We start from the raw sequence: 24398 nt of genomic DNA, 5'->3' as shown, positions 1-24398 counted from the left end.
CCATTTCCTTCCTCCCACGTGTCCTCTCCTCCTTCCAATCTATGTGATCATAGTTGAAGTCCCCATAATAATTACATGTCCTCTACTCATTAAGCTTATTTGCTGATGCATACTATCCCCATCATCCTTTACATTCCCTGGTCTATAGAATCATCAAACTGTATGTTTTGTTCTCCTGGCCACTGTCTCACACCAGATGGCCTCAAATGTGCCATTTTCACTATCCTGCAGTTGAACTCCTACTTTCTGTGGCTGCATTTCATCGATTATCATCAATTATACCCCTTCCTCCATTCTGTTCTCTCTCTCTCTCTATCCTTCCCATTCTTCAATTCATAATTGGATACTCTATTCACCAAAGATCCTAAAAAAAAAAAAAAAAAAAACCACCCAGCTGCAGTGTGCCAAACGATGATTAAAATTTGTGAGTACTTCCATTCAAGAATATAAATAAATTTCCTTAATAAAAAAAAATCTTTTGCAGATACTTGTTAGGATAAAAAATAATACCTCTTCTTGGTTCATGGTTCGTGGTAACTGGACATGGTTTACTGTTACACCCACTTGTGCTGCAGCTTTAGTTTTCATTCGAATATAAACATTAGAATCTTCACGACCACCAACCTATTAAGTAAAAACACTTATTTAAGTAAAGCAGTAAAGTGCTGTGGAAAGCTTAATGATTGACATAGTGCAAAATATTATTAATACATATCTATTATAAATGTATTATTGCAAGTCAAGTGACTGGATGAACAACAAAAAAGTCTAATAAGAACATCTAAAATATTTTGGTACAGAACAAATTTCAAAGACTATATTAATTAAATAATATTAATAATTAATTAATTAATAATAAAACTAAATTATTTCTAAAATGTTGAGCTTCACTCTGTGAACACCAAAAGTACAAAATAAATTAAGTTGTTAATATTTTGTTGGACACTAAACCAGCATCTTCAAAGCATAAAAATATACTTTTTATTGAACACAGAGCACTATAATCAGGCAGCTGTGAAAACACTTCAAATTGTAACTGAAAAAAAAAGGAACCATTGTCCTATCATGCCATCCTCTAGTGCCAAATAAACGGAGGTTTTCTACATTGGGTTAGAAATAATCTGACTGGGAGAAGAGCAAGGCAAAGAGATCCTATATCAGTCAAATTGTTTTCTGCTACAGTAGAAGAAGTCTCTAAGAACATCTCATGGAAAAACTATAGAATTAGCATCAGTGGAAAAAAATCTCAATCACTTAGCATTTTGAATATGACACCATTCTTTTAGCAAAAAATAAAGCCTAGAACTGCTAAATGACCTTGATAGAGAAGCATGTAAGGTTTAAAGATTAATCTAACTAAAACCAAAATGATGAAGAATTCAGATCAAACTGAACTAAAATTAACAGGAAATCATATTGAAACTGTGGAGGACTATATTTAATTGTCAATTAGTTAGTTTTAAGGAAAAACAAGATAGAGAAATAAGTAGAAGAATCATACAAGGAAGCAAAAGCATTTTGGCTATACAAATATTATATGTTAGGAGATTTACCTATAGGCCTAAAAAGAATGCTCTTTAATATATGCATTATTCCAGTGTTTGCCTATGGAAGCGAGACATTGGCAACAACTACAAAACAGGAAGACAGATTGCGTGTTGCCCAAAGCGCCTTGGAGAAAAGAATGCTCCACATAACAAACAGGGATAGAATAAGAAATACGAGAATTAGAGAGATGATTGCAGTAGAAGATATTATGAAGTACTGTAAAGCATGTGAATAGAGATGTGCCAACCATATTAGTAAACTGCCAAACAAAAGGCAGACAAAGTCAAGCATTGAGTGGATTCAAGAGAAGAAAGGTTCCCAAAGAACAAGATGGAGAGATGATCTACAAAGGTTTGAGATGAGATGGTGGACATTGGTTTAAGATAGACAGAACTGGAAAGTTAAGGGAGAGGCCTATATCCAGTACTGGATGGCTAGAGATGAAGTGATTTTAAAACAATTATCTCCAAATCTTTGGCAAATTAAAACAGCTATTTTTATTGAGCTTGTGGGGTGCTTCATAACCAATATTAATTAATTTCCAATTAATTCATTTGGAAATTTCCATTTAATCCTCTGTGATCCACAGCATAGTATACCAGTACTTGGCATACTGATGATAGTGAATATAGTTTTATGTTCCTCTAGGTGGATATTAAGTTCCAGGCACATGGAACTTTATACACTCCAGGATGTAGTAGTGAATGAAGCCTGTCCTTAGGAGAATAGATAAAGATTGCTACTTCTGGATATGGTTCAAATGTGGCATGGAGATTATTTATGAAAGACTTTGGCTATCTTTTCAGATGTATCCTGCATATAAGAGATGGAAACAGTCTTGTTATAATCTTGTGTTTCAGGTAATGAAGGGAGAGAGGAGGCATGTGGCATTGTTGCTATTATCTATTTTATAGGAAGATAGACTAAGATAATCACATGCTATGGCAAGAGCTGTATCATTGGAACAAACATCCCTAGCTTTAAATGTTTTAAGAATGCCATACTGTTGGGCTGGTTGGTAAAGTGACTGCTTATGTAAGTACCTTCCATTGTATATGTGTGTGTGTGTGTGGTTTCTGTAAACAAAAACATAATGAACCATTTGGAAGATGTTTAACTAAGTTACCCAGGAAGGGAAGACTGTTATTAATTTCTTTCTCTGTTGTGAAATGTATTTTTGGATGCTGGCTATTTAATTGTACTAAAAAATAGTAGCTAGCATTTTCTTGACATAGATCAAATAGTAAATATATCATAATCAACTACTTTGTGCTGTCTAAAACACTCCCACAGTCAGGCATGACTTCTTGGAGGTCATGAATAACAACATGCTCTACTATACATGAAAAAAATTACTTCTCACTCTTTAACTAACTACATCATTATATAAATTTTCAAGGATGACCTCTCATCCTCATCTTATCACCTGGTTTTTATTGATAAAGAGTTTCTTCATCAATAAAAAGCAAGTGATCAAATTTGAGCATAACAGTTCATGTGTGGATGTGTGGTCTGATCAATGCCTTCAGTGGTACAACACTCGATCTCTACTTCTCAGTATCCTCTTTGGCATAGCAACAATGTACTATGTAGTCTTTCTTATTACTTGCCATGTATGCTCTGAAGTTCAGGTTCTGTAACCATTATACCCAAATCCCTTACCTAATCCTTCTCCTCGACAAAGTGCTATAGTATACAGTACGAACGAACTCCAAAGTACATTGCCTTGCATTTCATAGCATTAAGTCAGCAACCCACAATCATCTATCTAAATTACAAATAAATTTAAAATCTTGGCATTATTAAATAACTGATACTCCCTATCAATCTGTACAAAATATCAATAAGTAACAAGTTGTACAAAAGTGACCAAAGAAGAGAATCCCTGACATGCCAATGATTATCTTACTTTTCTAGGATTTGTGCCCCACCACACATAACCTGCAGGGACTGCTCATATAATGAGTCTCCTATTCACCTGATTAATCCATAATACATCTCCATCTCCCACAGCTTATAGAACCAACTTTTCCATGCTTATGATTTATAAAATGCTTCTATGACAAATATCTGAAATCTAAGCATATTGCCATATGAGCCCCTCCCTTTTTTTTTTTTTTGTGCACATTTGTCACTTGTCATGAAATGCAAGTAGATTGCTAAAGCAAAATAAAAAATTCCCATTGTAGAAACTTTTATATTTATCAGCATAATCCTATATTCTGTTATCAAACAATCTATCCTAACTACAAATGTGGGTATGTAAAATAGTCTATAACTGAAATATCTGTCTTGGCACCGCTGCAGTCTTTTGCATGCAGTGACACTATTTTGTTCACTTGTCACTCTTCTGGATGTGGAAAAGTAGTCTTCCTATTACATTAATTAAACCAGGTTCAAGAGTACAGTCACCGCTTTTGCACATTGCCTAAAATTATATGGCAATACACACTGCTTGGAAAAAAGTCAAACATCCCTATGGGAAAGTTGCATCATGCCACATAAAGAGTTATGTTTGTAGCTGGTATGAATTGGAGGAATATTATGCTCCCAAGTCAGCACAACTGTGTCTAGGTGAAATGGCACAAGAATAGAACTAATAGAGTTTGAAAGTGGGGGTGTGATAGGATGCCATGTATAAGCTCATGTGTTTGACAAATTGGACCAACCCAGGTAAACAACAGCGATACCATACAGAGATGGAAGCATAAGGAGTCTATTGCAAGTACTTCCCACACTGGACGACCCACGCACTCACCGAATGTGACCCTAGGATTCTACAAAGGATATGTAAAAATTGCCATTTGTCAGCCAAAATGACAAATGGCAGTTTTTGTTCAGATTCATGTTCCGGTTGATGGCCTGAACGTGAATCTGAACAAAAACATTCAGAACCAAGGCTCACAACCTGAGTTTCCATGATGATAGGATCGTAATATGCAAGCCTCACATTACCCAAACAAAAATGCAGCACTGTCTTCAGTCGAGTGAAGAGCAAGTACAGTGGGATGTGGAAGGTTGGAAAGCTGTGTTATGAAGTGATGAATAACATACAACCCTCTACTGTGCAGATGGACAGGTGTTGCAAATTATCAGTGAACGTCTCTTATCAAAGTGCATAACCCCAGCTACAAAATTTGGAGGTGGCTGTGTGAAGACATGGTCTTGTTTTACCTGGTTTAGTCTTGGACCACTGAACTCTGACAGGTATCTGAACATTCTGGACAATGTAATACTTCCTTTCCTACTTTGTGGCATTTCTTTGAAAATGAACATTGTCTCTTTCATATTCAGATCAACAGATGTTCAATAAGGTTGAGATCAGGGCTCTGTGAAAACAAACTGGAAACTGGATAAACAGATGCATTGGAGGAGGTTAAGAGACGTTGACCCCCACAACAGTCCAGGACATCATTACATACTCATAAGAAGAATGGTCCAAAATTCCCATTGTTCAATATTGTATGATTTCCACAAGCTATATCCTTTTCTGAGGTCAGTTAGGTACCAATCACCATTAAGTGTTATCATTTCATAATTATTCTTCCTCCTGCTTGCCATATAGAAGAGAAATTCTGTTGAATGTTCTTTGGCATCATGATGGTCAGTCTCTTCCCATATTACGCTTTTTTTTTTTTACCTTAAGTTTTGTTACTTTTCTAGAGTGCATTTTATACTCATGTGCATGTCATTGCCTGCTAATATCTCCTACACTGCTTAATTTCCCTATTCATTTTAACGCCTACTTTGTTTAACTGTCTGATAATTCTGAACAATACCTGTGTCAGACATATCTAACCAATCCTACTTCATCCCCCCACCCCAGTTTAGTATGTAATCCTATGCTTACAATAATCACCTACTTTATACATAGATGCTGCAACTTGTACAAACACATACATCACACCGTTATTGTAAAAACATATTTAACTGCAGAATATAAGTTTGACTTTTATCAGCATAATCCTATGTTCTGATTTTGGTTGTATAATAAAAGTAAACTGTTACAATATCTTGCTCTTTTAGAAAGAGGTTTTTCCTCTTTCTAACCTATTAGAAACAGTGACTAGAAATGTATCTATAATAGTCTTTCTTCTACAAACACAAGGGGTACACAGACCTTTTTCTTTTCCTCTCTTTTGATAATAACCCACATTGATCAACAGCATAATAATATGAAAGTAGGGCAATATTTTTCGACTATCTAACATTATTATAACTTGAAACACAAATATGTACTGTAATTTGATTTTATTTAGTTTGCCTTTAGGCTGTGCTGCTATCCAGTGTCAAATTTCAAATGCTCAAACAGAATTAGCTGGATGATTAGAAAAGAGAACAATCAGAGTATAGCAGTAAACTATCTTTTAATTAAAACAAAAAATCAATACAGTTTCTTCACTAAACTTTTATTCCAAATTTAATAAGTAATATTAGTAGTAGCTATTGGATGGTGAAAAGATCATCACCATCATCAAATTCCTAATAAGTACCCTCAGAGGATATATAGGATAACTATGATAGTACAAGAAAAGTTACACCATTACTAATTTATGATCAATAATTTTCTTCCAAATTAATCTGTTATCTGTCAAGACTCCAATATTATCAGATCTTATATTTCTGTCTTTTAAAGCACTTTTTACTGTATCAATTCATCTACATCTCGGTAGATGAATTGGTACAGTATTGATTGATCACTATTTCCTGCCAACCTGGCAAAGAACACTTGTTTCGCTAATATTTTCTCTTCCATTCTGTTTAAGTAACCAGCCATACCACATGAGATTAGCTCTACTAATACATTCCTAAATGCTAACAATGGCAAATTCTTTTCTAATATCATCATTTTTTATGTGATACTGCCATCGATGCCACCTGTTCACTCCACTAATCTTCCCCAGAATGCTCATATCAGAGGCCTATAGTTTTTGATCAAGTGTTTTATTTCTAACCCAGCTCTCAGATCCATAAGTTAAAATTGGTTTGAGCAAAGTTGTTCAAGTCTTGGTGAAAATATGGAATGTGTAAAGCAATTCGAAAAAGCCTATTGTGGGAGATGAAGATTAACAGTTTTTGTGAGTTGTTAGTTTGTTGCCCAGATAAGATAATACTGAGTTGAGAAGGAGAGAAGAGATAACGAATGACAAGATGGTTGAGTTATGTGAAGCAAAGAGTATGCAGTTTGTGAATGTATGGAATGAATTTTAAATGAAGTTGGAATGGTGTTAAGATTGATGGATTGCATTTGAACAAGTGTAGTGTGGACATCTGAAGTCACTGTTATCTGCTGAAAGTACAGAGTAAAGATGAAGTTTGGGATGACCTCACAGAAAGTGGGATTGTTGTTGCAAGTTTAAGTAAACAAAGTTTGTGCCTGAAGTATCTTCAGGACTGGGAACAACTCATGTTAAAGGTGGTATGACTTCACATCACTTGCCATAGTATCCCATAATGCAATGCACATCTCCTTGCAGACATGTATAATGCTATGCATTATGGGAAGGGTCACTACCCAGACCGGTTTTGAACTTTACTGAGGTCTCTCAGTGGGAGCAGTGGCGTATTCAGGTATAGGCCCAGGCATAGAGCGGCAAATTTTGAGAGGCAGCAGAAATTTCCAGGTTCTCATTTCTGTAATTATAACATGTAACTTATATGCCGCCTATACTCACAAGTAGAGAAATATTTTTCTTTTCCTCATTGTAAGTTGAGTCTGCAAGCATACTGGCGAGCAGCAAGACGTAGAATATTTTAGGACATTTTGGGTGAGTCATAATATATATATAGTTATTTATATTACAAATTTGCGATATGTATATCAACATGTTTATTAAATATGAGGGGCGGCACTTTCTGCAGGCCTAGGGGCAGCAAATACCTAAATACGCCACTGAGTGGGAGTCAGACATAGAGGTGATACCAAGGTCGAAGTAATGGAGAAGTCATATTTTTATATAATTTTGTATAATAATAGTACAAATTTGTTTGCTTACGCTTCGATAAAGGATTAAACCAAGTATATAATTTCTTGGTATCTTTAATTTATAGAAAGTGGAATTGTTACTCTGGTGCACTAATACAAGAAGTATCAGTAATATGGGAGAAGTTTGTGTCATTGACTGAGTCAGTATGATCAGGAATAAATGGCATAAATGAAACTTGGTTGTCTGATTATACTGTTGAGAAATATAAAATTTACTGAAATTATCTTCTTCTAAGCCCTTCTTTATAACCATTTTTGATTACATTTCCCACCATTTGTGGGAAGGAAGTATATAACCAAAAGATACAAAGAGGAGGGGATAGAATGCTTAAAGCAGTGGAATTGTATCCACTTAGAGTGGAAGCAGAAAACGGTAATACATGTGAAGGTTTTGAAGCTACTTGTGTGAGGTTTAAATTAATAGAATAGGATTCTATCCTGCTTTGAACTGCTGTTATGCAACTAAAAGATATTACAAAGTGAGGAAACCCAACCCACATATAAATCAGACAAAGCAATATTGAAAAAGAACATTTGTCCTACTCTGAATTACGATAAACATTCTAAACATTTGTCAAACCATTGCCAAGTTGAAATACAATGAAAATTATATTTTAAATAGTTTAATTCCACAAAATCTTATTGTGTTTGTTACTTTTATTTCCATGTTTTCAAGATATAGCATTTTCAATGATACAAAAGTTCATTTTGTATCATTGATAATGCTATATCGAGTTTTAAGTTGAAGAGCTCTGTCCTTGTACTATTAAACAGTTTCTAACTGATAAGAGAATGAAGCCTGTTTACTTAAAGAAGGATCACTCAAACTGGATAACTATCACTTAAATGTTATCAATTCTTAAATTTCTTAATATATTTTAGAAGACAGAAAATATAATTTAGCCATAAGTATAGACAATAAAAATGTAAATAAGAAATTACATTCATGTAATATCTGTTAAATGCACATAATAGACAGTGTCCCAGAATGATTTTTTTCATATAAATTTATGTAAAAAAAAAAAAACCTATGCATTCTGCTAAACTGTATAAGAGATTTTTTTTCACCTATTAAAATATAATATAAGACACAATAAATATGAAAGAATGTTTTAGAGCAAGAGAAATAATACATCAACAGAAGCTTTCTTTAGAAGTTGTTAAATCACACATTGTTTAAAATTTCATCCTCACAAGATGGTATTTCATTTCCCATAATGGAAGACCAAATAACACTCGCCACATGACAGGTGGATGTTAGCAACCCTGCCAAACTTGTCCTTATATTCATTCAATGTTACTGCACTCATCACCTCCTCCAACCTATTCCAAGGGAATAAAAAAAACAAAATTTTTTATTTTCTTTATTATATTTCCTTGTAGCGCGAGTGTATTATACTCAACTGCTTATCTAGCTCTATTATGTCTAAATCACACTGCATTCTTTCTTTCTATTCAGACTTGTAATTTCCTCTTTTTATTTTCAGACATGAAATTCAATGTTACTTGTTGCTAGATACTTTCCAATGATTTTCATCATTTTCTGATATGTAAGATACCATGGTCAAACACAATTAAGTTTCATTATTACTAGCACCCCAACAACAATTTTCTTCCAAATGAATGTATCATTTCACATGTCTTTACTCTTATAAACCACTGTTAATTGCATCAATCTATCCAGGTCTTCATTTTCCTTGTGACCTTTTTTTCTTACCAGTGCTATTTCAAACATGACATAGAAAAGGCTAGCAAAATACCTATTTTGCTATGTCATTCTTTTTAAATGATTATACCACATTAGAATAGCTCTATTCTTTAGCTCTTACAGGCTGGCAATGCCAAATTAGTTTATATCATACTGTTCTGCCATTAATGTCATTTGTTTACACCCTTAATTTTTCTCAGAAATCTCATATTTAGGATCTAGCCATTGACTGACTATTTTATTTCTAACCTAAACCTCCAATCTATAAGTTAAAATTGGTCTGAATATTTTCTTGCAACTGCTAGTTGGTGGTTTGGCCAATTTCTTTCTTGTTAAGTCAAAACACTCGTTAACACGAGGTCTCACTGTCACATACATAGCTCATTACGCTGTGCCTTAAAACTCATTCACTTTCTGCACTCAATACTCTTGGGTGATGCATTCTACTCAATAACCACTCTCTATACAAAGAACCTGCTTCTTATTCCACCTATTCACACCATCTTTATGCAGCTTACAAGGACAGCCCCTTATTCTGACCCTGTTTCCCTTCATTCTATGAAAAATCTCTTTCACATTTAATTGGTAACAACTCCATACTTTATATGCCTCGATCATATCACTCCTCCTCCTATTTACAAGGTTCTGCAACTAGTATTGCCTCAATCTGTCTTACCTACATTCTAAAAATAAGTACCACCACCACCACCTTGTAAATCCCCTCTGGATCTTCTCCAGTATAACTTTATCCACTTGAAAATCAGGTGACTAGATTTGTGCACAGTAATCCATATGATTTGATTAAGATCTTAAACAATGGAACTATAACCTCATAGCTTTTATATGTCAAGGACCTTCTCATCATTGCCATAATTCAATCTGATGTCCTTTCAATTTTAGAAATATGATCCCTAAACTTCAGGTTTGTGTCTTCCATAACCACAACTCAGAGTTTTTTCCTCATCTTCTTTACTTCCTTCAAATTTTCTCCAAATTGTATGCTCTGTATCCTATCCTTGCCTACCAAATATCAAACCTTATACTTCGCAAAATGGAACTGGTGGCCCATTCAGATTTTCCAGTAAGACTACAACATATGCACTTCTTCTCATACTTCTATACAAATAATTATTAATTATGTTCAACTGCCTCTCCAACTCACTAATCTATTATCAAAGGTTTTTGCAAAATCAAAGAATACGAATGTATATGCATCTCCCTTGTCCTATGCATTTGTCACCTTGTTGAAGCACATAAGAGGATTGGTAAAGTACAATCTCTGTTTAAAAAACCCATGATGACCATCACAGAAAATACTGTTTTATGAATCCAATTCTGAATTCTACCCCTCACCACCCATCTAACAATTTCACCACAACTTCAGACAAACACCCACACAAAATGACCTATAAGTAGAAGCAGCCTCATTAACCCTCCCACTCCTTTGTGAAGTAGAACAACTTTACTCTCTTTCCATTCCGTTGAGATCCATTCCGCTACATTCTCCAAAGTGTACTGATGCAATCCAACATCAGCCATTACTGTCATGTTGTAAGTCAAGTGGACTATAATCATACTGTGAGTGACAACTGGTAAGCATAAAATGTTAGGTATAATGGGGCTTCCAAGGAAAAAAGCTTTAATTAAGGATTAACCAAGTTTGTGTGGAAGCCTTAGAAGCTCTTCTTATATAAAAAAAATGAAATAAAATTAATGTTATATTGCTCTATATTCCTATTCCCCTCCCTTATCCATTTGCAAAATGTAACAAAAAATGAGAAAATAATTTTTCATAAACAGAACACTTATTTAACACTGAAAATAAAATCTAGTATAAAAAGAAACTAAGCAGATTCAGTTCACATATATGAATTCTCTAAAAGCTTCTTTTTGCCTCAAAGAGAATAGACTCTCTCACTTAGCTTTTGGAAACTAGTAAGTCTAGTTTCCAAAGACCTCCACTTACTTTCTTTAAGGAATAAAGACGCTTTTAGAGAATTTTTATATGTAAACTGAGTCTGTAGTTCCTATTATGCCAACTTCTGAGGTTTCAGTCTTGGTCGAGTTCACCTTTATCAACAATTTGCAGACTCCAGGTGACAATGTTATGCACAAATTACTGCTGCTTCTTGTTCCTAATACTAAATGGTATTACTATCTGAAATAGTATGAATTTCATGGTCAATTTTTCATGAGTTGCAGATTTAAAAAGCAGACTTTCTGGAAGAGAAAAATCCTACTTGCCTGCAACAAAGATCAAGTCTCGTTTCTCTCTCTCATTATAAATTCTGTTCTTTCTTGAGGAATAGAAACAATCATTCCAAACCTTGCTCACCATTCCAGACGTACAACATTTGTTGCCTGTCTTTTAGTAGCAATCACATGATGGCATTATCATAGGGAGAGAGTGTGATTTCCGTGCTGGACTGTACCCATATCCACAGCAGGCCTCCAAGGTGAACAGCCTCTAGTTGATAGAATAATGTAGGTAAGGGAAGTCGGAAAGACAGATCTGTAACCTCGGGACAAGGATTGGCTCTGAGGACTGGGATCTGAAGTGGGTATGGCACTGCACCAAGACTGGGTGAAACTGTCCAGTGATGGAACAGTCGAGCCTGGACCAGCATCGGGACCTTCTCGTGGAACACCTCAGCTGCAGGGTGTGCCGGATGGCCTGTCTGCGCAACCGTTTCGACCGTCAACCAACAGCCGACTCAGAACCAGGGGAATCCAACTGTCTAATTAAAACAGACCATTGCAATGGCCGTTGAGAGATGTTGATGCAATGTGATTTTTGCCCAGTGTTCTAAATGTCAAAGTGAAGAAATTTAATCAAGCACGGGTAAACGGCAGGAGTAACTATGATTTTCCTTGAGGCAAACGTATCATAGGGAGCCTTAGTTCAGCTGGTAATAGAAACTTATATCTTTCAGGAGAATATGTCATTAGAGGGAGCCTACTAAAACTTAATTCCCAGTGAACTACTCTTGTGATACTGGGTCTGGGTGGCCTCAAGAGGAGCCCGAAGAGATATACTGGGGAAAAATGGTTCTTTTTTATGGGAAATAGTACAGAACTGGGTTTTATTGGCATTGAAATTTATGAGGTTATCCGAACCCCACTGTAGGATGGCTTAGAGATCGGAGTTGAGGGTGGTGGTGGTTGATGTTCTGTAGATTGAGGTGAGTTGTGAAGGGTAAGGCTTATCAAATGCAAGCGAGGAGTGAAGTGTGCTGTCATCTGCAACACTGTGTATTGGGTTGGAGGTCAATTGCAGTAGGTCATTGATCGCCAACCCAATAGAGGGTTGAGGTTCTCTCACCAACCCTCTTCTGGGTTGGTGAGAGAACAGAACCTTGTGGGACCCCAGCATTAATTGAGTGGTGAGAGGACAGGAAGCCATCAACACCATCACACACAGTGTGCGTCCAGACAGAAAGCTGGCAATCCAACTATAGAAGTCCTGGGTCAGACCGAATGATGGTAGTTTGCCCAGTAGGCCTTCGTGCCAGACCCGGTCAAAGGCTTTGGAGATATCTCAGATGTATGTCAGAAACATTACTGAAACAATGGACAGGTAACATATATAGAAACTGCCATTCTTAGTATAAATACAATACCATATTACAATATAAATTTCACAAAGGAAAAAAAAAAAAAGAGGGAGGTAATTCCTATTCAATACTAATCAATTTGATGGGATTGTTCTCTAAAATGATTAACATAATTTTAGAAAATAACTTTTATTAATTAATAGTGACACTCAATGTTTCAGCCATTATTATCATTCATACATGATGCTGATATCCAGACATCATTTTGACATCTAAACATGTTGCATCAATCTCAAAAGAAGATATAAATAAGAAGATCATACATACATACATACATTGATTTAGTTCTGTTATTATCAAGTAAATGAATGCTAGAATCCAATGGTGGACCCAGAGAATCATGAAAATTTTAATAACATTGTTAAAATTGCTTCCTATGTTGAATTCAATGGGAAATGAATTCACATAATGTGAAGTCTATAGTACCAAAAATTGTAACAAACTATTGCAACCATACCTGTTGCAGTTGTTGAAAGTGGATACTTCAATCCTTCATTCGTACATGATGCTGATATCTAGACATGTGTTGCATCATTTTAGGGTAGTCCCTTATTGGATTAAGGAGAAGTAAGCAAATTCGACTTATTATTAGTGGAGTGAAATAACTAGCTGATCTCTCTAACTTGGCCACTTGATGAGGTAGTGCCATGTCTGGAAGCAGAATGGACAGGAGCTTATTAACTTAATGGAAAACCAGAGCTATATTGGTAACAGTGGCAAAAGGTAAGTCTAGGAGAACTTTGACAGCAAGAGTTCGGAGTATTTTAAGACTATAATTTATATTGAGGTTGAGATGGTGAAGTACAGGTCAGCAAGCTTCTTTTAAGGGGGATAAGTGGAAAGGCCTGCCATTCTTTGGTCAAGGTTTGTTAACTCTCATTACTAAGAATTCCCAACCAAAGTCCTATAGGTAAAATGTATTACAAAGAAAATTAACTGTAACAAACTATCCACTATAATGAACTACTCCATGGTAGTGTTAAATTTTGAATAGATGGAATTTTAGAAATATAATTCCTATTGTTCAGATTTAACAAGTATCAAAAATCCTGCTAAAATACTTGTCTGTTAATAAGAGAAATTGAGTGTAAATGAAATAACGTTAATGTCTTTTCCCTTAAATTTTGAATATTGTGTTATCAAGTGTTTTGTATGAGAAAAATAGAAATTGTATATGTGGTGAATTGTGCATAAGTATACCAAGGTCAAGCTAAAGTTCCAGACAAAATAAGAGGATTAATTCATGACCCGAGGCTAACACGAACTGCAAAGGTCAACGTTGCATAGGTGTTTCCCGTCAAAATGCAACGGCATCAGGAGTAGAGTATCGAGGTGCTGAGTGGACGATAACGTAAGAGCGGGAAGGTCATCGGAGCCATATATGTAGAAGTTTATGACGCCGAAAAGCTGGCTTTTTTTCCTCTGGTTTCCAGAGAGTCAAAGTTCCAGTACGGTCTGGAGTGGAGTGTCCGAGTGCAGTTATGTGGTTGAATAGAATTCCGACGCGAGATTTAGGACTCCGGATGGCAATGAAATTAACGTAACCTGAGGAGATTATGCAGAAATACAAGGTCGGACAACGGCAATGAATCGTGACCGTATTCCCAGACCTACATACAAGAAGGAAAGGCCAGAGGAACGTAGCAACAAGAAGAAACTCGTCTAGGAAGAAACTGATGTGAAATTACGAGCCACAGGAATTCAAAAGATGTTCTCAAGTGAAAACCAGAGAGTTCCCAACTTCACTACCAAGTAAGAACTTTCCATTTTGTCTAGTAGGAAGAAAATTAGTAAATTTTGTGATGGTGAATGAAAATTAACTGGAATTGTACTTTATGTAGTAATGTAGGACTTTAGGAAGTATACCATTAGATGAGATCAATTACTCTGTGCTAGAGAACATAGTTAAGTTATAGAGTGTAATTCTAGAATCTGATATCAATAGATAATCCCTGAACATGAGTTTTATGTGATGATAATCGAACATAAACAAAGTTTTAAGGAGTAAGTATCTAGGCACGTGGTCCCTGAAAAGTTCAAGATTAGTTAAGGGACAGGAGTGTATATATTATATCGAGTTGCTTAATAGACCCTATATGCTAGACTCAGTTGAATTTATTGAATGATAAGTGTATATCTCTTTTCTTAGTAATGAATAAATTCTTTTCTTGTCAAACAAATAACTTGCCTGATCACTAAATTCAATGCACTGCTCAAACAGAACCTATGCATATGTATTTTGATATAGTCACGACTGCAAAGTGAGAAACATATATGATTATAGTATAGGAATAAGATAGAGAATTAAGGATTGTGTGTTATACTGAGTGTTTTAATCTTGGATAAAGAAAGTTCTCTTATCGTGTAAATTTTGGTGGCGCAGCTTAAACAAATAAATTTCCAAAATTTTTAATCAGATTGAGCACTAGTAATCTAACAAAGAATTTGGCTCTAGCCTGAGGCACTGTCTTTGTTATCAGAGTTTCACACACTCGAGCAATATATTAGTAGCAGTCATAAGTTTGAAGTACTACCAAGAATTAAGATTATACAAGGGGTAAAACATGACATATAAGTAAATAATAAATTATAAGATTAACAGAAAACAAAAATTTTAAATAACCTGTAACAATTTATTTTTACAGTAGTGCTATGAGTTCTCTTCAGTGAGAGTCAAACAACATGGCATTTATGCTCTTGTTTCCTGACTTAGGCCATCCAATTTCCCCTTGTACAGGATGCTAGAGGCGGCTCGTGCATAGGCACTGCAGAACTGCAGCACCCCCAATTTTTCTCGATATATAAATATATTTATTAATTTATTTATATTTGCTTGTAACATTTAATTTTATCATCAACAATCCTATACAATTCTCTTATTTTGTATAAAATAATAATAAAAATCCATCTCGTAGCACTTAGGAGGGAGAAGGATGCTAGCAGCACTGTGTTTACCACAGTGTCATATTGCTACACATGCAAGCATATGCATGTCATTGTGAGATGCGAGCTATTAGCGTAATGCAGCACTGTCCGTCAAGCAGTTTCACTGTTGTTTATATGCAGTTTGCACCAGTAGTAGAGTGTTCGTAGTGATTATCATGTTAACTCCATCTCTTTAAATATTTGGACATTACAATTTAAGGAATGGATTTTATTTTTAAGTAATTTTGAATTATACTAAACTATATAATTTTAATCGATAATAAACAATATTTTTTCATTCAACTAAACAAGAATATATTTTATTTTTAAATAATTTTGAATTATACCAAAATGTATAATTTTGTCGATAATAAACAATAATTTTTCATGTTTAATTTTTTAAAATTTTTTTACCATAATTTTGATATTTTATCCAAGCATGTATACATTGTACTTTCAGTGTGTATATATATTTCGAAAGTTGCAGCAACCCCACGATTTCAAGCCATGAGCAGACACTGCTAGAGGCAGAGAAAATTCAGAATATGATTCAGATATCAAGGGGTGAGGGTAAATATATGTTGATTTAGTAGGTGATATGGATATTAAATTTTTTTTTTCAGCGTTTTTCTATTAATTCTGAGAGATAATGTATAGAGTTTTTTCAAAAAATGATTTTCAGGCTATATCCATAGCCATAGCTATAAATGTATTTTTACTGTTTGTAATTCAAATTTAAGAGCTAGTTCACTAGAGCATACAGATTTGGGTCTTTTCTTAAAATGTCACTCATATATCTAATTTTTGGTTAATGTGTATATATTGCTCAGGGTTAGGTGGTTTATGATACAGAAAGAATGCCAACCAAGAAAGATATGTAATAACACACACACACACACACACACACACACACACACACACACACACACACACACACACACATATATATATATATATATAGAGAGAGAGAGAGAGAGAGAGAGAGAGAGAGAGAGAGACGGAGAATAAAAAAGATAAATGAATTCCGTTTTTCTCTTTCAACAGCGAACTGAATGTATTTTGTCAAGCCTTCTTCTATAGAAATCAAATGATAAGGAGATTCAAAAAAATTGTTACTCCAACTGCTAATTTTGACATTGGTTTAGTGCATATACACTGGTGCCCAAAAGCTAAGGACGAACTACATTTTTACCTGTATATGAAAAAATTTTCATGACTACAGCCAAATGTGAGTATAAATTTATGCCAGCATACTAATAAATTATATTACACAAAAAATGTGTTATGCATTTCGTACAAATTAAACTGCAATACATTTTTGACAAAAGTTACAAATTTCCTATGGGTGTAGTTAAGGAATTAAAGTACTGTGCTTAGAAGAAAGATATGCAGAGAGAGACATTTCAGTATGGAATATGTCCGTCCATCCCCCGAATGCATCTCTCATAATGTCATACCATGGTTAGTATCAAGTGATTCAGAAGTTCTTGAGGCAAACTAGCCCACTCCTTCAGAGTAAGGATAAGACTTTGTTTGTTTTCGATTCAATTAATAGCCTCGGTCTCCAGCTGCATCTTCACTGCTCATGTATGATGTGGTGTGGCATTGTCATCCATAAAAATAAATTCTTTGCCTACAGGCACCACTGAACAATTGAACATGACATTTAAGAACTTTGTTGCAATGTTATTCATCAGTCATAGTCCCTTTTTTTTCCAGCACTTGTAGCTTGGTGCACCCATTAAGCATAATGCTTCCCCACACCATGACCCCCAGATCCATCATCTATTCCTTTCAATAACACTCTCACTCCAGATCAAGTGTCTTCCAGATCAAGTGTCATCTAGAATCGGAGGAAAGAGTAAAAAGACCCACCTGTAAAGGGTACATTAGTCCACTGGTCTCTTGTCCAATTTTTAGATACAACACCACTGAAACATGCTCTATGTTGAGCTGTGGATAAAGAGACAGACTACAGGCATTTGGGTGTATAGGCCTACTTGTTGGAGATGTCTTGCAAAGTTTGTTGAGATATCCACATATTATCTGTGCTTGAATGAACTTGAAAGTTGACCTGTCATGGTGCATTGATTACGTTTTGCTGTTATAACCAGAAATCTGTCTTAATAATAGGTAGAGCAAGGGCGACTTCTTAGCAAATGCCGGGAACACATTCCATTGGTTTGAAATGCTGTTCAGAGCTTGGATACAATGCTATATGAGATTCCAACTTCTCTGGCAATATCAGTAATTCTATGGCCCTCGAGTTTTTTTAATTATTCTTCCCCGTGTGAAATCATCTAGTGATGTCTTGGAAACATTATAAGACATCCAAGTTTGCAAGTTTATTCCTTCACAAAAAAAAAAAGCTTACTTCAAATAAAATTCACTTAGTGCAGTCTTTTGCCTTTTATCCTGTTGATGCTACCACATGATTCCTTTGTGTGTGCAATATGAATTTGAATGTGTACCCACTTTATACTTGAAACAGTCAGTTATACAAATTGTCACAAGCTGATTCATCTGAATTTGCTGTTGTAATATTCAAAATAGTGTTCATCCTATGTTTTGGAGAGCAATGTAATAAGGAAATAAGACCAATTCTATAAGCAAAAGAAGAATTTCATGAATTAGCTTAGAATGGAGTGCCATAATGTAGAACAATTTTCTCATAGAGAAATAGTGTTTGTGATAATGCCAATAAAAAGTGCAAAATGTAAAAAATGTCAAAGCTGACTAAAATAGCAGAATCTTGAGTAAAATTTTAAAATTTGTAATGAAGTGATGAGCATTTTTTGAATAGCAGGAAATAAACTCAAACTACCTCCTCAGTATTGTTGCTGATTTCTTGGCTAGGTAATAATTTGGGTTGCCAATTCCATCTATGCTTGGCTGCATTTAAAATCAAAAGGTTAAGACTATGGATGACTTTGTAATGTGGCTAAATGGGTCCCTAAACTCTCCTCCACAATGTATGTTGATTCTCACCAAAGTAATAATTAGATGGAATTAACAAAAGCGGCTAAATCTATATGCTTCAGTTGTATCTCTGAATTATGAATGATAAAAAATATTTATGTACAAAATTTAAAATTGAATTCAGTGGAAAAAATTCACAACATCAAAACATATATGGCATTTAGCACATAGGACGACTGGCATATAAGACAAGGCCTAAATTTTAGGCTATTTTCAGGTTTTAAGCTTATGTCGGTTATATAAGAAGACCCCCAATTTCTTCTTTCTTGTATTAATGCAACGTTAGGTATTGTTGTTATATCAGTTATTTTTATATCAATGCATATCTGTTATTTTTTTTGCATAGCATAGATTTAGTATTTATGTGAATTAGCCTAATTAAAAGTGATTAGCCTCAATTTTAATTAATTATTAATTTTGCATTTTTTTAAAAAAAATTTAGAATTATTAAAATTGTTATCATTTAAAATCATGGAACCAGCAACAAAATGAAGAAAGTATGAAGCTTAATTTAAAATAAGGGTAATTGAAATCGCAAAGCAAACTAATAACTGTGCTGCTGCAAGAAAGCTTGACATAACCAAGAAGATGGTAAGAAAATAGAGGAAGAAAGAAGATATTTTTAAAAAAAATTTGATTTAACTTCTATATTGCAACCACTAGACATTGGCTTGAACAAACCATTTAAAGATCACATGCGAGAAGAGTGGAATAATTGGATGTTGCCTGGTGAAAAATCATTTACAAATGGTGGATCTATGCAAGCTACATCACTTGATATGTTGTGCAATTTTGTGATCAAAGCATGGAATAAAGTAAAATTAGAGACTGTAATAAAATCATTTAAAAAAATGTGGTATCTCTAATCTTATGGATGGCAAGGAAGATGATCTGTTGTGGGACACTGATGACGATGAAAACAAAATCATTCGCCAGATTCGAACTGGGATCCATGTGATGATCATTTAAACAACGAACCTGAAGAACTATTTTCAACAGATGATGAAGAAAATTAACATGAAAATTGAGGTTAATAATTATTTGTTTTTTAAGACTTACATCTTTTGTAATATTTTAAATAAATGTATGTAACAAAAAAATTAATCTGATTTGTTTAGAAACATTACCTATTTTCTTATATAACAATGTATTGTAACTACCTAAATGTCCATCCAAGAAATTATGCTTCACTTTTTATACTCGTCGTATAAGACGACCCATGATTTCGAGAGTCATCTTATATGTAGACATATATGGTATTTATTTTATCTGCTAATATTTCACTGGTTTAATACTCAACATCATCATGATTAAATTCTTGACATACACCTTCAGAGTACAAGAAGTTATGATAGTACTACATGAAAAAGTTACATCATTACTAACTTCCAATCAACAATTTTCCTCAAAATTAATCTATCAAGTCAATACTCCGATATTATCAAAGCTTATATTTCTGTCTGCTAAATCACTTTTTACTGTATTAATCCACCTAGATCTTAGTCTTCCTGTTTTCATGAATTTTATTATTTTTCTTCCCTGTTAAACTGTTGTTCATGGATAATTTATATAAATTTACTCTTCATTATGAACAATAAACAAAAGAAAACAAACTGAGTTGTGATGAGCTGTTGCAGCATACATTTTAAACTCTAAAAGAAAGCCTACTTCTGTATAACTATGCTATTGTGTAATGTATAGAGAGAATTAAAGAATGTGTGACTTTGTTTTGTCAACATATCATTTTTTAAACATCACCTATAACAATATTTATATAAAGTAGAGTGATAGCTTGAGTAAGCACTTTTTTTTTCTGGCTAGCAAATTTAATTCATATTTCTGGAACCCTGTATATAACATAAGATATAACTACATTAGTGCATTTCTAATTCTGAATGGCTCCGAAACATCATCAGATGGACAGGGATGTCATATGCCATGGCAGTAACTCAAAAAACAATTGAATAACCTTTTGGTTAGAATCAATATTAAAAAAAAAAAAAATGGGGGAAAAATAAATACTTCTTTCTCAGCTTGACAAGTTTTAATATCCACTATTAACAATCGTATTCTTCACATTCCATCAGTGGGTAAGAAATGAACTAATTACCTCTGCCTGCATTGCATCTATATTAGGTTATCACATAATGATTAATTGGTTACCTTACAGTATGACTGAATGCTATCTAAAGATAAAATGATGTGAGCGTATCATTTCCTCCCACTGGTTGTACTCCATTACACCTGTAACGAAGTACAACCAGTAATATGTGATATGGAAAATCTGTGATAAACAACAAGTGTTTGGAATGACCAGCACATTCTCCAATACCTGCAATAAATATAATAAAAAAAAAACAACAACAGCTATTTACGACATCAAACATGAAATGGAGTTCGCAGTATGTGAATAAACTGATATTTAAACTAAATCCCCCCCCCACACACACACTTATCAACGAAAAATTCTCGCTCATCATCCTGGACAAGCAGACAAACTCATTTTTCAAGCCCTAACAATAAGGTCATAACTCAAAGGTGACAGTCACAGCAGGACTGGGATATCATCATCAGGTACCAAGATATAGGCTTAATGTGTTTACTTTTGACTACTATAGCATGTTTCACTGCAAAAGTTTATATTTCAGGTCGATTATTCCCCCATCTTTTTTTTTTTTTTTTTAAAAAGATTAGCCTCAAGGAGTATACAAGCTTGTTTGGAGCAAACTTTTACAAGCACCTATGTACAATTTAAATCCTCAGCATTCATAAACAAGTTATAGCTTTTAACAACTCAACTATACAGGAGTTTAGGCTTAGCATTATATGGATATGATCAACTAACAACTTTATCAAAATTTTTAAGACACATGTTTTAAATATGTTTAGATTTAAGAGCTGTTTCAATATGAGTATTTTCAAAACTAATGCACATCTTTTTCCAATAATGGAAGAGGATACTCCTTTTTTTTTTTATCCCACTGAACAGTATAGTAGGATAAAAATCTCATTTCAAATCTCCTATACTCTTCAGATCAGTTCAAGAAATACGAGTTACAGAAGATTTCAAATAGGAGCTTTTTATCATCATGCTGTACTGTTTGGCAAGAGAAAAAAAAGAAGTATCCTCTCCCATTAAAAGAAGAATGTGCATTCAAGTTTTCTTTTACAATATTCTTTACTAGCAATAATAACATAAGAGACTTATTTTCTTTTGTGTATATTCCTTCCATGTGAATTTAGACAAATTTTTTATGCCTGGAACAGTAAAAATGACCAGTCCATATCCTTACCAGAAACAAGCAGTTGCAATTATTATTAGCTATATCTTTTATTCAAGTTTTCACAGAACACTATCTGAAATTATTTCCTACTCCAGGTCTCCAACATGAAGTAGCTTTTTTTTCTTTATAGAAGCTACCCTCATTTAATGACCCAAATATGCCTATTTGTTCAATTTTCCATAATGAAATTTGGTCTCACTCTCTATTTGAAATTGGTTAAAATTCATTAGCCAGTTGGTCATGTGGATAATGGCTGCACTCTTCAACAAGACTGATAAATTGGAACGATGGCGGTTTGAATCCCATTGCAACATAAGAGTTTGTGTTATTAGATGTAAGACAATTTGCACTGAGCAGTGCAAGACCATCACCATATTAGCTAGATGTCTGAAAAGTTCTCAGCCTAACAAGGAAAAAATGAATTTATAATTTCAAAATTATTTTTATTTTTCAACATAATCTCCCTCATGACTAATACATTTATTCCAGCGTTGCTCCAACACCATTATCCTGTCCCTGTAGTGGTTCTCAGTAAAATCTCAAAATATTCCTCTACAGCTGCAATCACCTCTTGATTCAAAGAAAAATGCTAACCAGGAAGGAAGAGTTTTACTTCTGGGAAGAGATGGAAGTCAGAGGGAGCCAAATCTGGGAAATAGGGTGGATGTTCCAACAATTCATAGTGCAGATCCCTTAATTTTCCCATTGCCAAAACACCTTTGTGGGCAGGTGCACTGTCCTGATGAAAGATGACTTTTTTCTTCTGCAAATCGGGTCTTTTCTCATGAACTTTTTCGTCTAGTTTGGTTAAAAGATCGGAATAATATTCCCTGGTTATTGTTTTACCCTTTTCAAGATAATTAATAAACAAAATACTTTTAGCATCCCAAAACACCGATGCCATGACCTTTCCTGCTGATGGAACCGACTTTGTCTTCTTTTTCGCTGAACAACCAGCTTCTGTCCACTGTTTTGATTCTGGTGTGTAATGTAATGGTGAATCCAAGTCTCATCCATAGTAATAAATCGATGCACATAAATCAGTTTTATGCTTGTTTAAATGCTCCAAGCACTGTTCAGAGATGTTCATGCAAGTGCATTTTTGATCTGCTGTGAGCAAGTGTGGTACCCACATTGTGCTTTTTCATTTGCAATTCGTGATGCAAAATATATCCTATACATTCTTTCGAAATGCCTATAGTGTCAGCAATTTCACACACTTTGACTCGCCGGTCATTCAATATCATATTGTGCACGTGATCAATGATTTCTGGTGTTGTTACACTTTTTGGACATCCTTCATGTGATCATCTTCAAGGCTGGTACAGCCATGTTTAAACTTGGGAGCTCATTTTTTAATTGTCAAAAACAAAGGAGAAGAGTGCCCATAAACTTTTATGAACTTCAAATGAATTTCTTTTGGCGTTAAACCTTCTTTTACAAAGAATTTTATAATCACACGATACTCAATTTTATCCATTTCAAGGAATACAGGCAATGCTTTTGCTTCATACGGCTGTATAAAACAAACTACTTGATAGAATGACTTGCAACTTCACATGTTATAATGGTTTCCAATCAGTTGTGGATAGGATTTAAACAAAATAATAATAATAATAATCACGTTTAGTGTGTTATTCCTTTTCTGAGTAAATCATCTCATACTTATTTAGAAAGTATCTTCATAGCAGTATGCTAAACTATAATGCAACATAATCAAACATAATTAAGGTAAAATTTATAACTGCTGCTCAAAAAACTACTAGATATCTTCACTGACCAAAAGTATAGGATCTACATTCAACCTAGCATTAAATATTATCACTGATCTCTAGTACTGAATAAATATTTATTTGCTATTCTTAGATAAAATATATATATATATTTCTGTAGCATCAAACTCCACAGCTGAAATCACAACATTTGTTATTTCCTTTTCTCGCCCCACGCCCATGAGGCTGCATGTCTACAGCTTCACAGTATGTCACCAACAAAAAATTCAATCTTCAGGATTTCTTTTATACTTGTCGAATTCTAATCAATTAAAGATAGATTTATAAAATTTTATAAATCTATCTTTGGTCTCTTATTTTTTAAATTCCAAACATCACAGTTTCCATAAATAAATAAAAATCACAAGCATAAACCTGTGGGTATTCAAGGAGTGCAAATATAAACAACAATACATGGCTTGGGCATTTTTACATCTTTAATGGAAATAATAAATTTGTTATCATGTCACTCATTTTTCATGTGGGATAACGTTTTTTTTGAGCAAATTTATTATTTCCATTAAAGATGTAAAAATGCCCAAGCCATGTATTGTTGTTTATATTTGTTCACACACTACATTA

The 24398-nt window shown here is 34.2% G+C and overlaps 1 protein-coding gene across 1 annotated transcript in view; it reads right to left on the bottom strand.

Annotated features, from left to right (window-relative positions):
- pug (pug C-1-tetrahydrofolate synthase, cytoplasmic) overlaps positions 1–24398 on the bottom strand; it is a 426201-nt gene that overhangs the window by 378165 nt on the left and 23638 nt on the right. The window contains exon 3 of the mRNA XM_090399374.1: positions 511–624. Coding sequence (XP_090255500.1) covers positions 511–624 — 114 coding nt within the window. The remainder of the gene's footprint in view (positions 1–510; positions 625–24398) is intronic.

Source organism: Typopeltis vanoorti, chromosome 10 (genome assembly GCF_054136105.1).
Source record: "Typopeltis vanoorti isolate ZY-2024b chromosome 10, IOZ_Tvanoo_1.0, whole genome shotgun sequence".
Taxonomy (NCBI): domain Eukaryota; kingdom Metazoa; phylum Arthropoda; class Arachnida; order Uropygi; family Thelyphonidae; genus Typopeltis; species Typopeltis vanoorti.
Note: the sequence above shows the minus strand (reverse complement) of the source record. Positions and strands in the feature narration are given on the sequence as shown.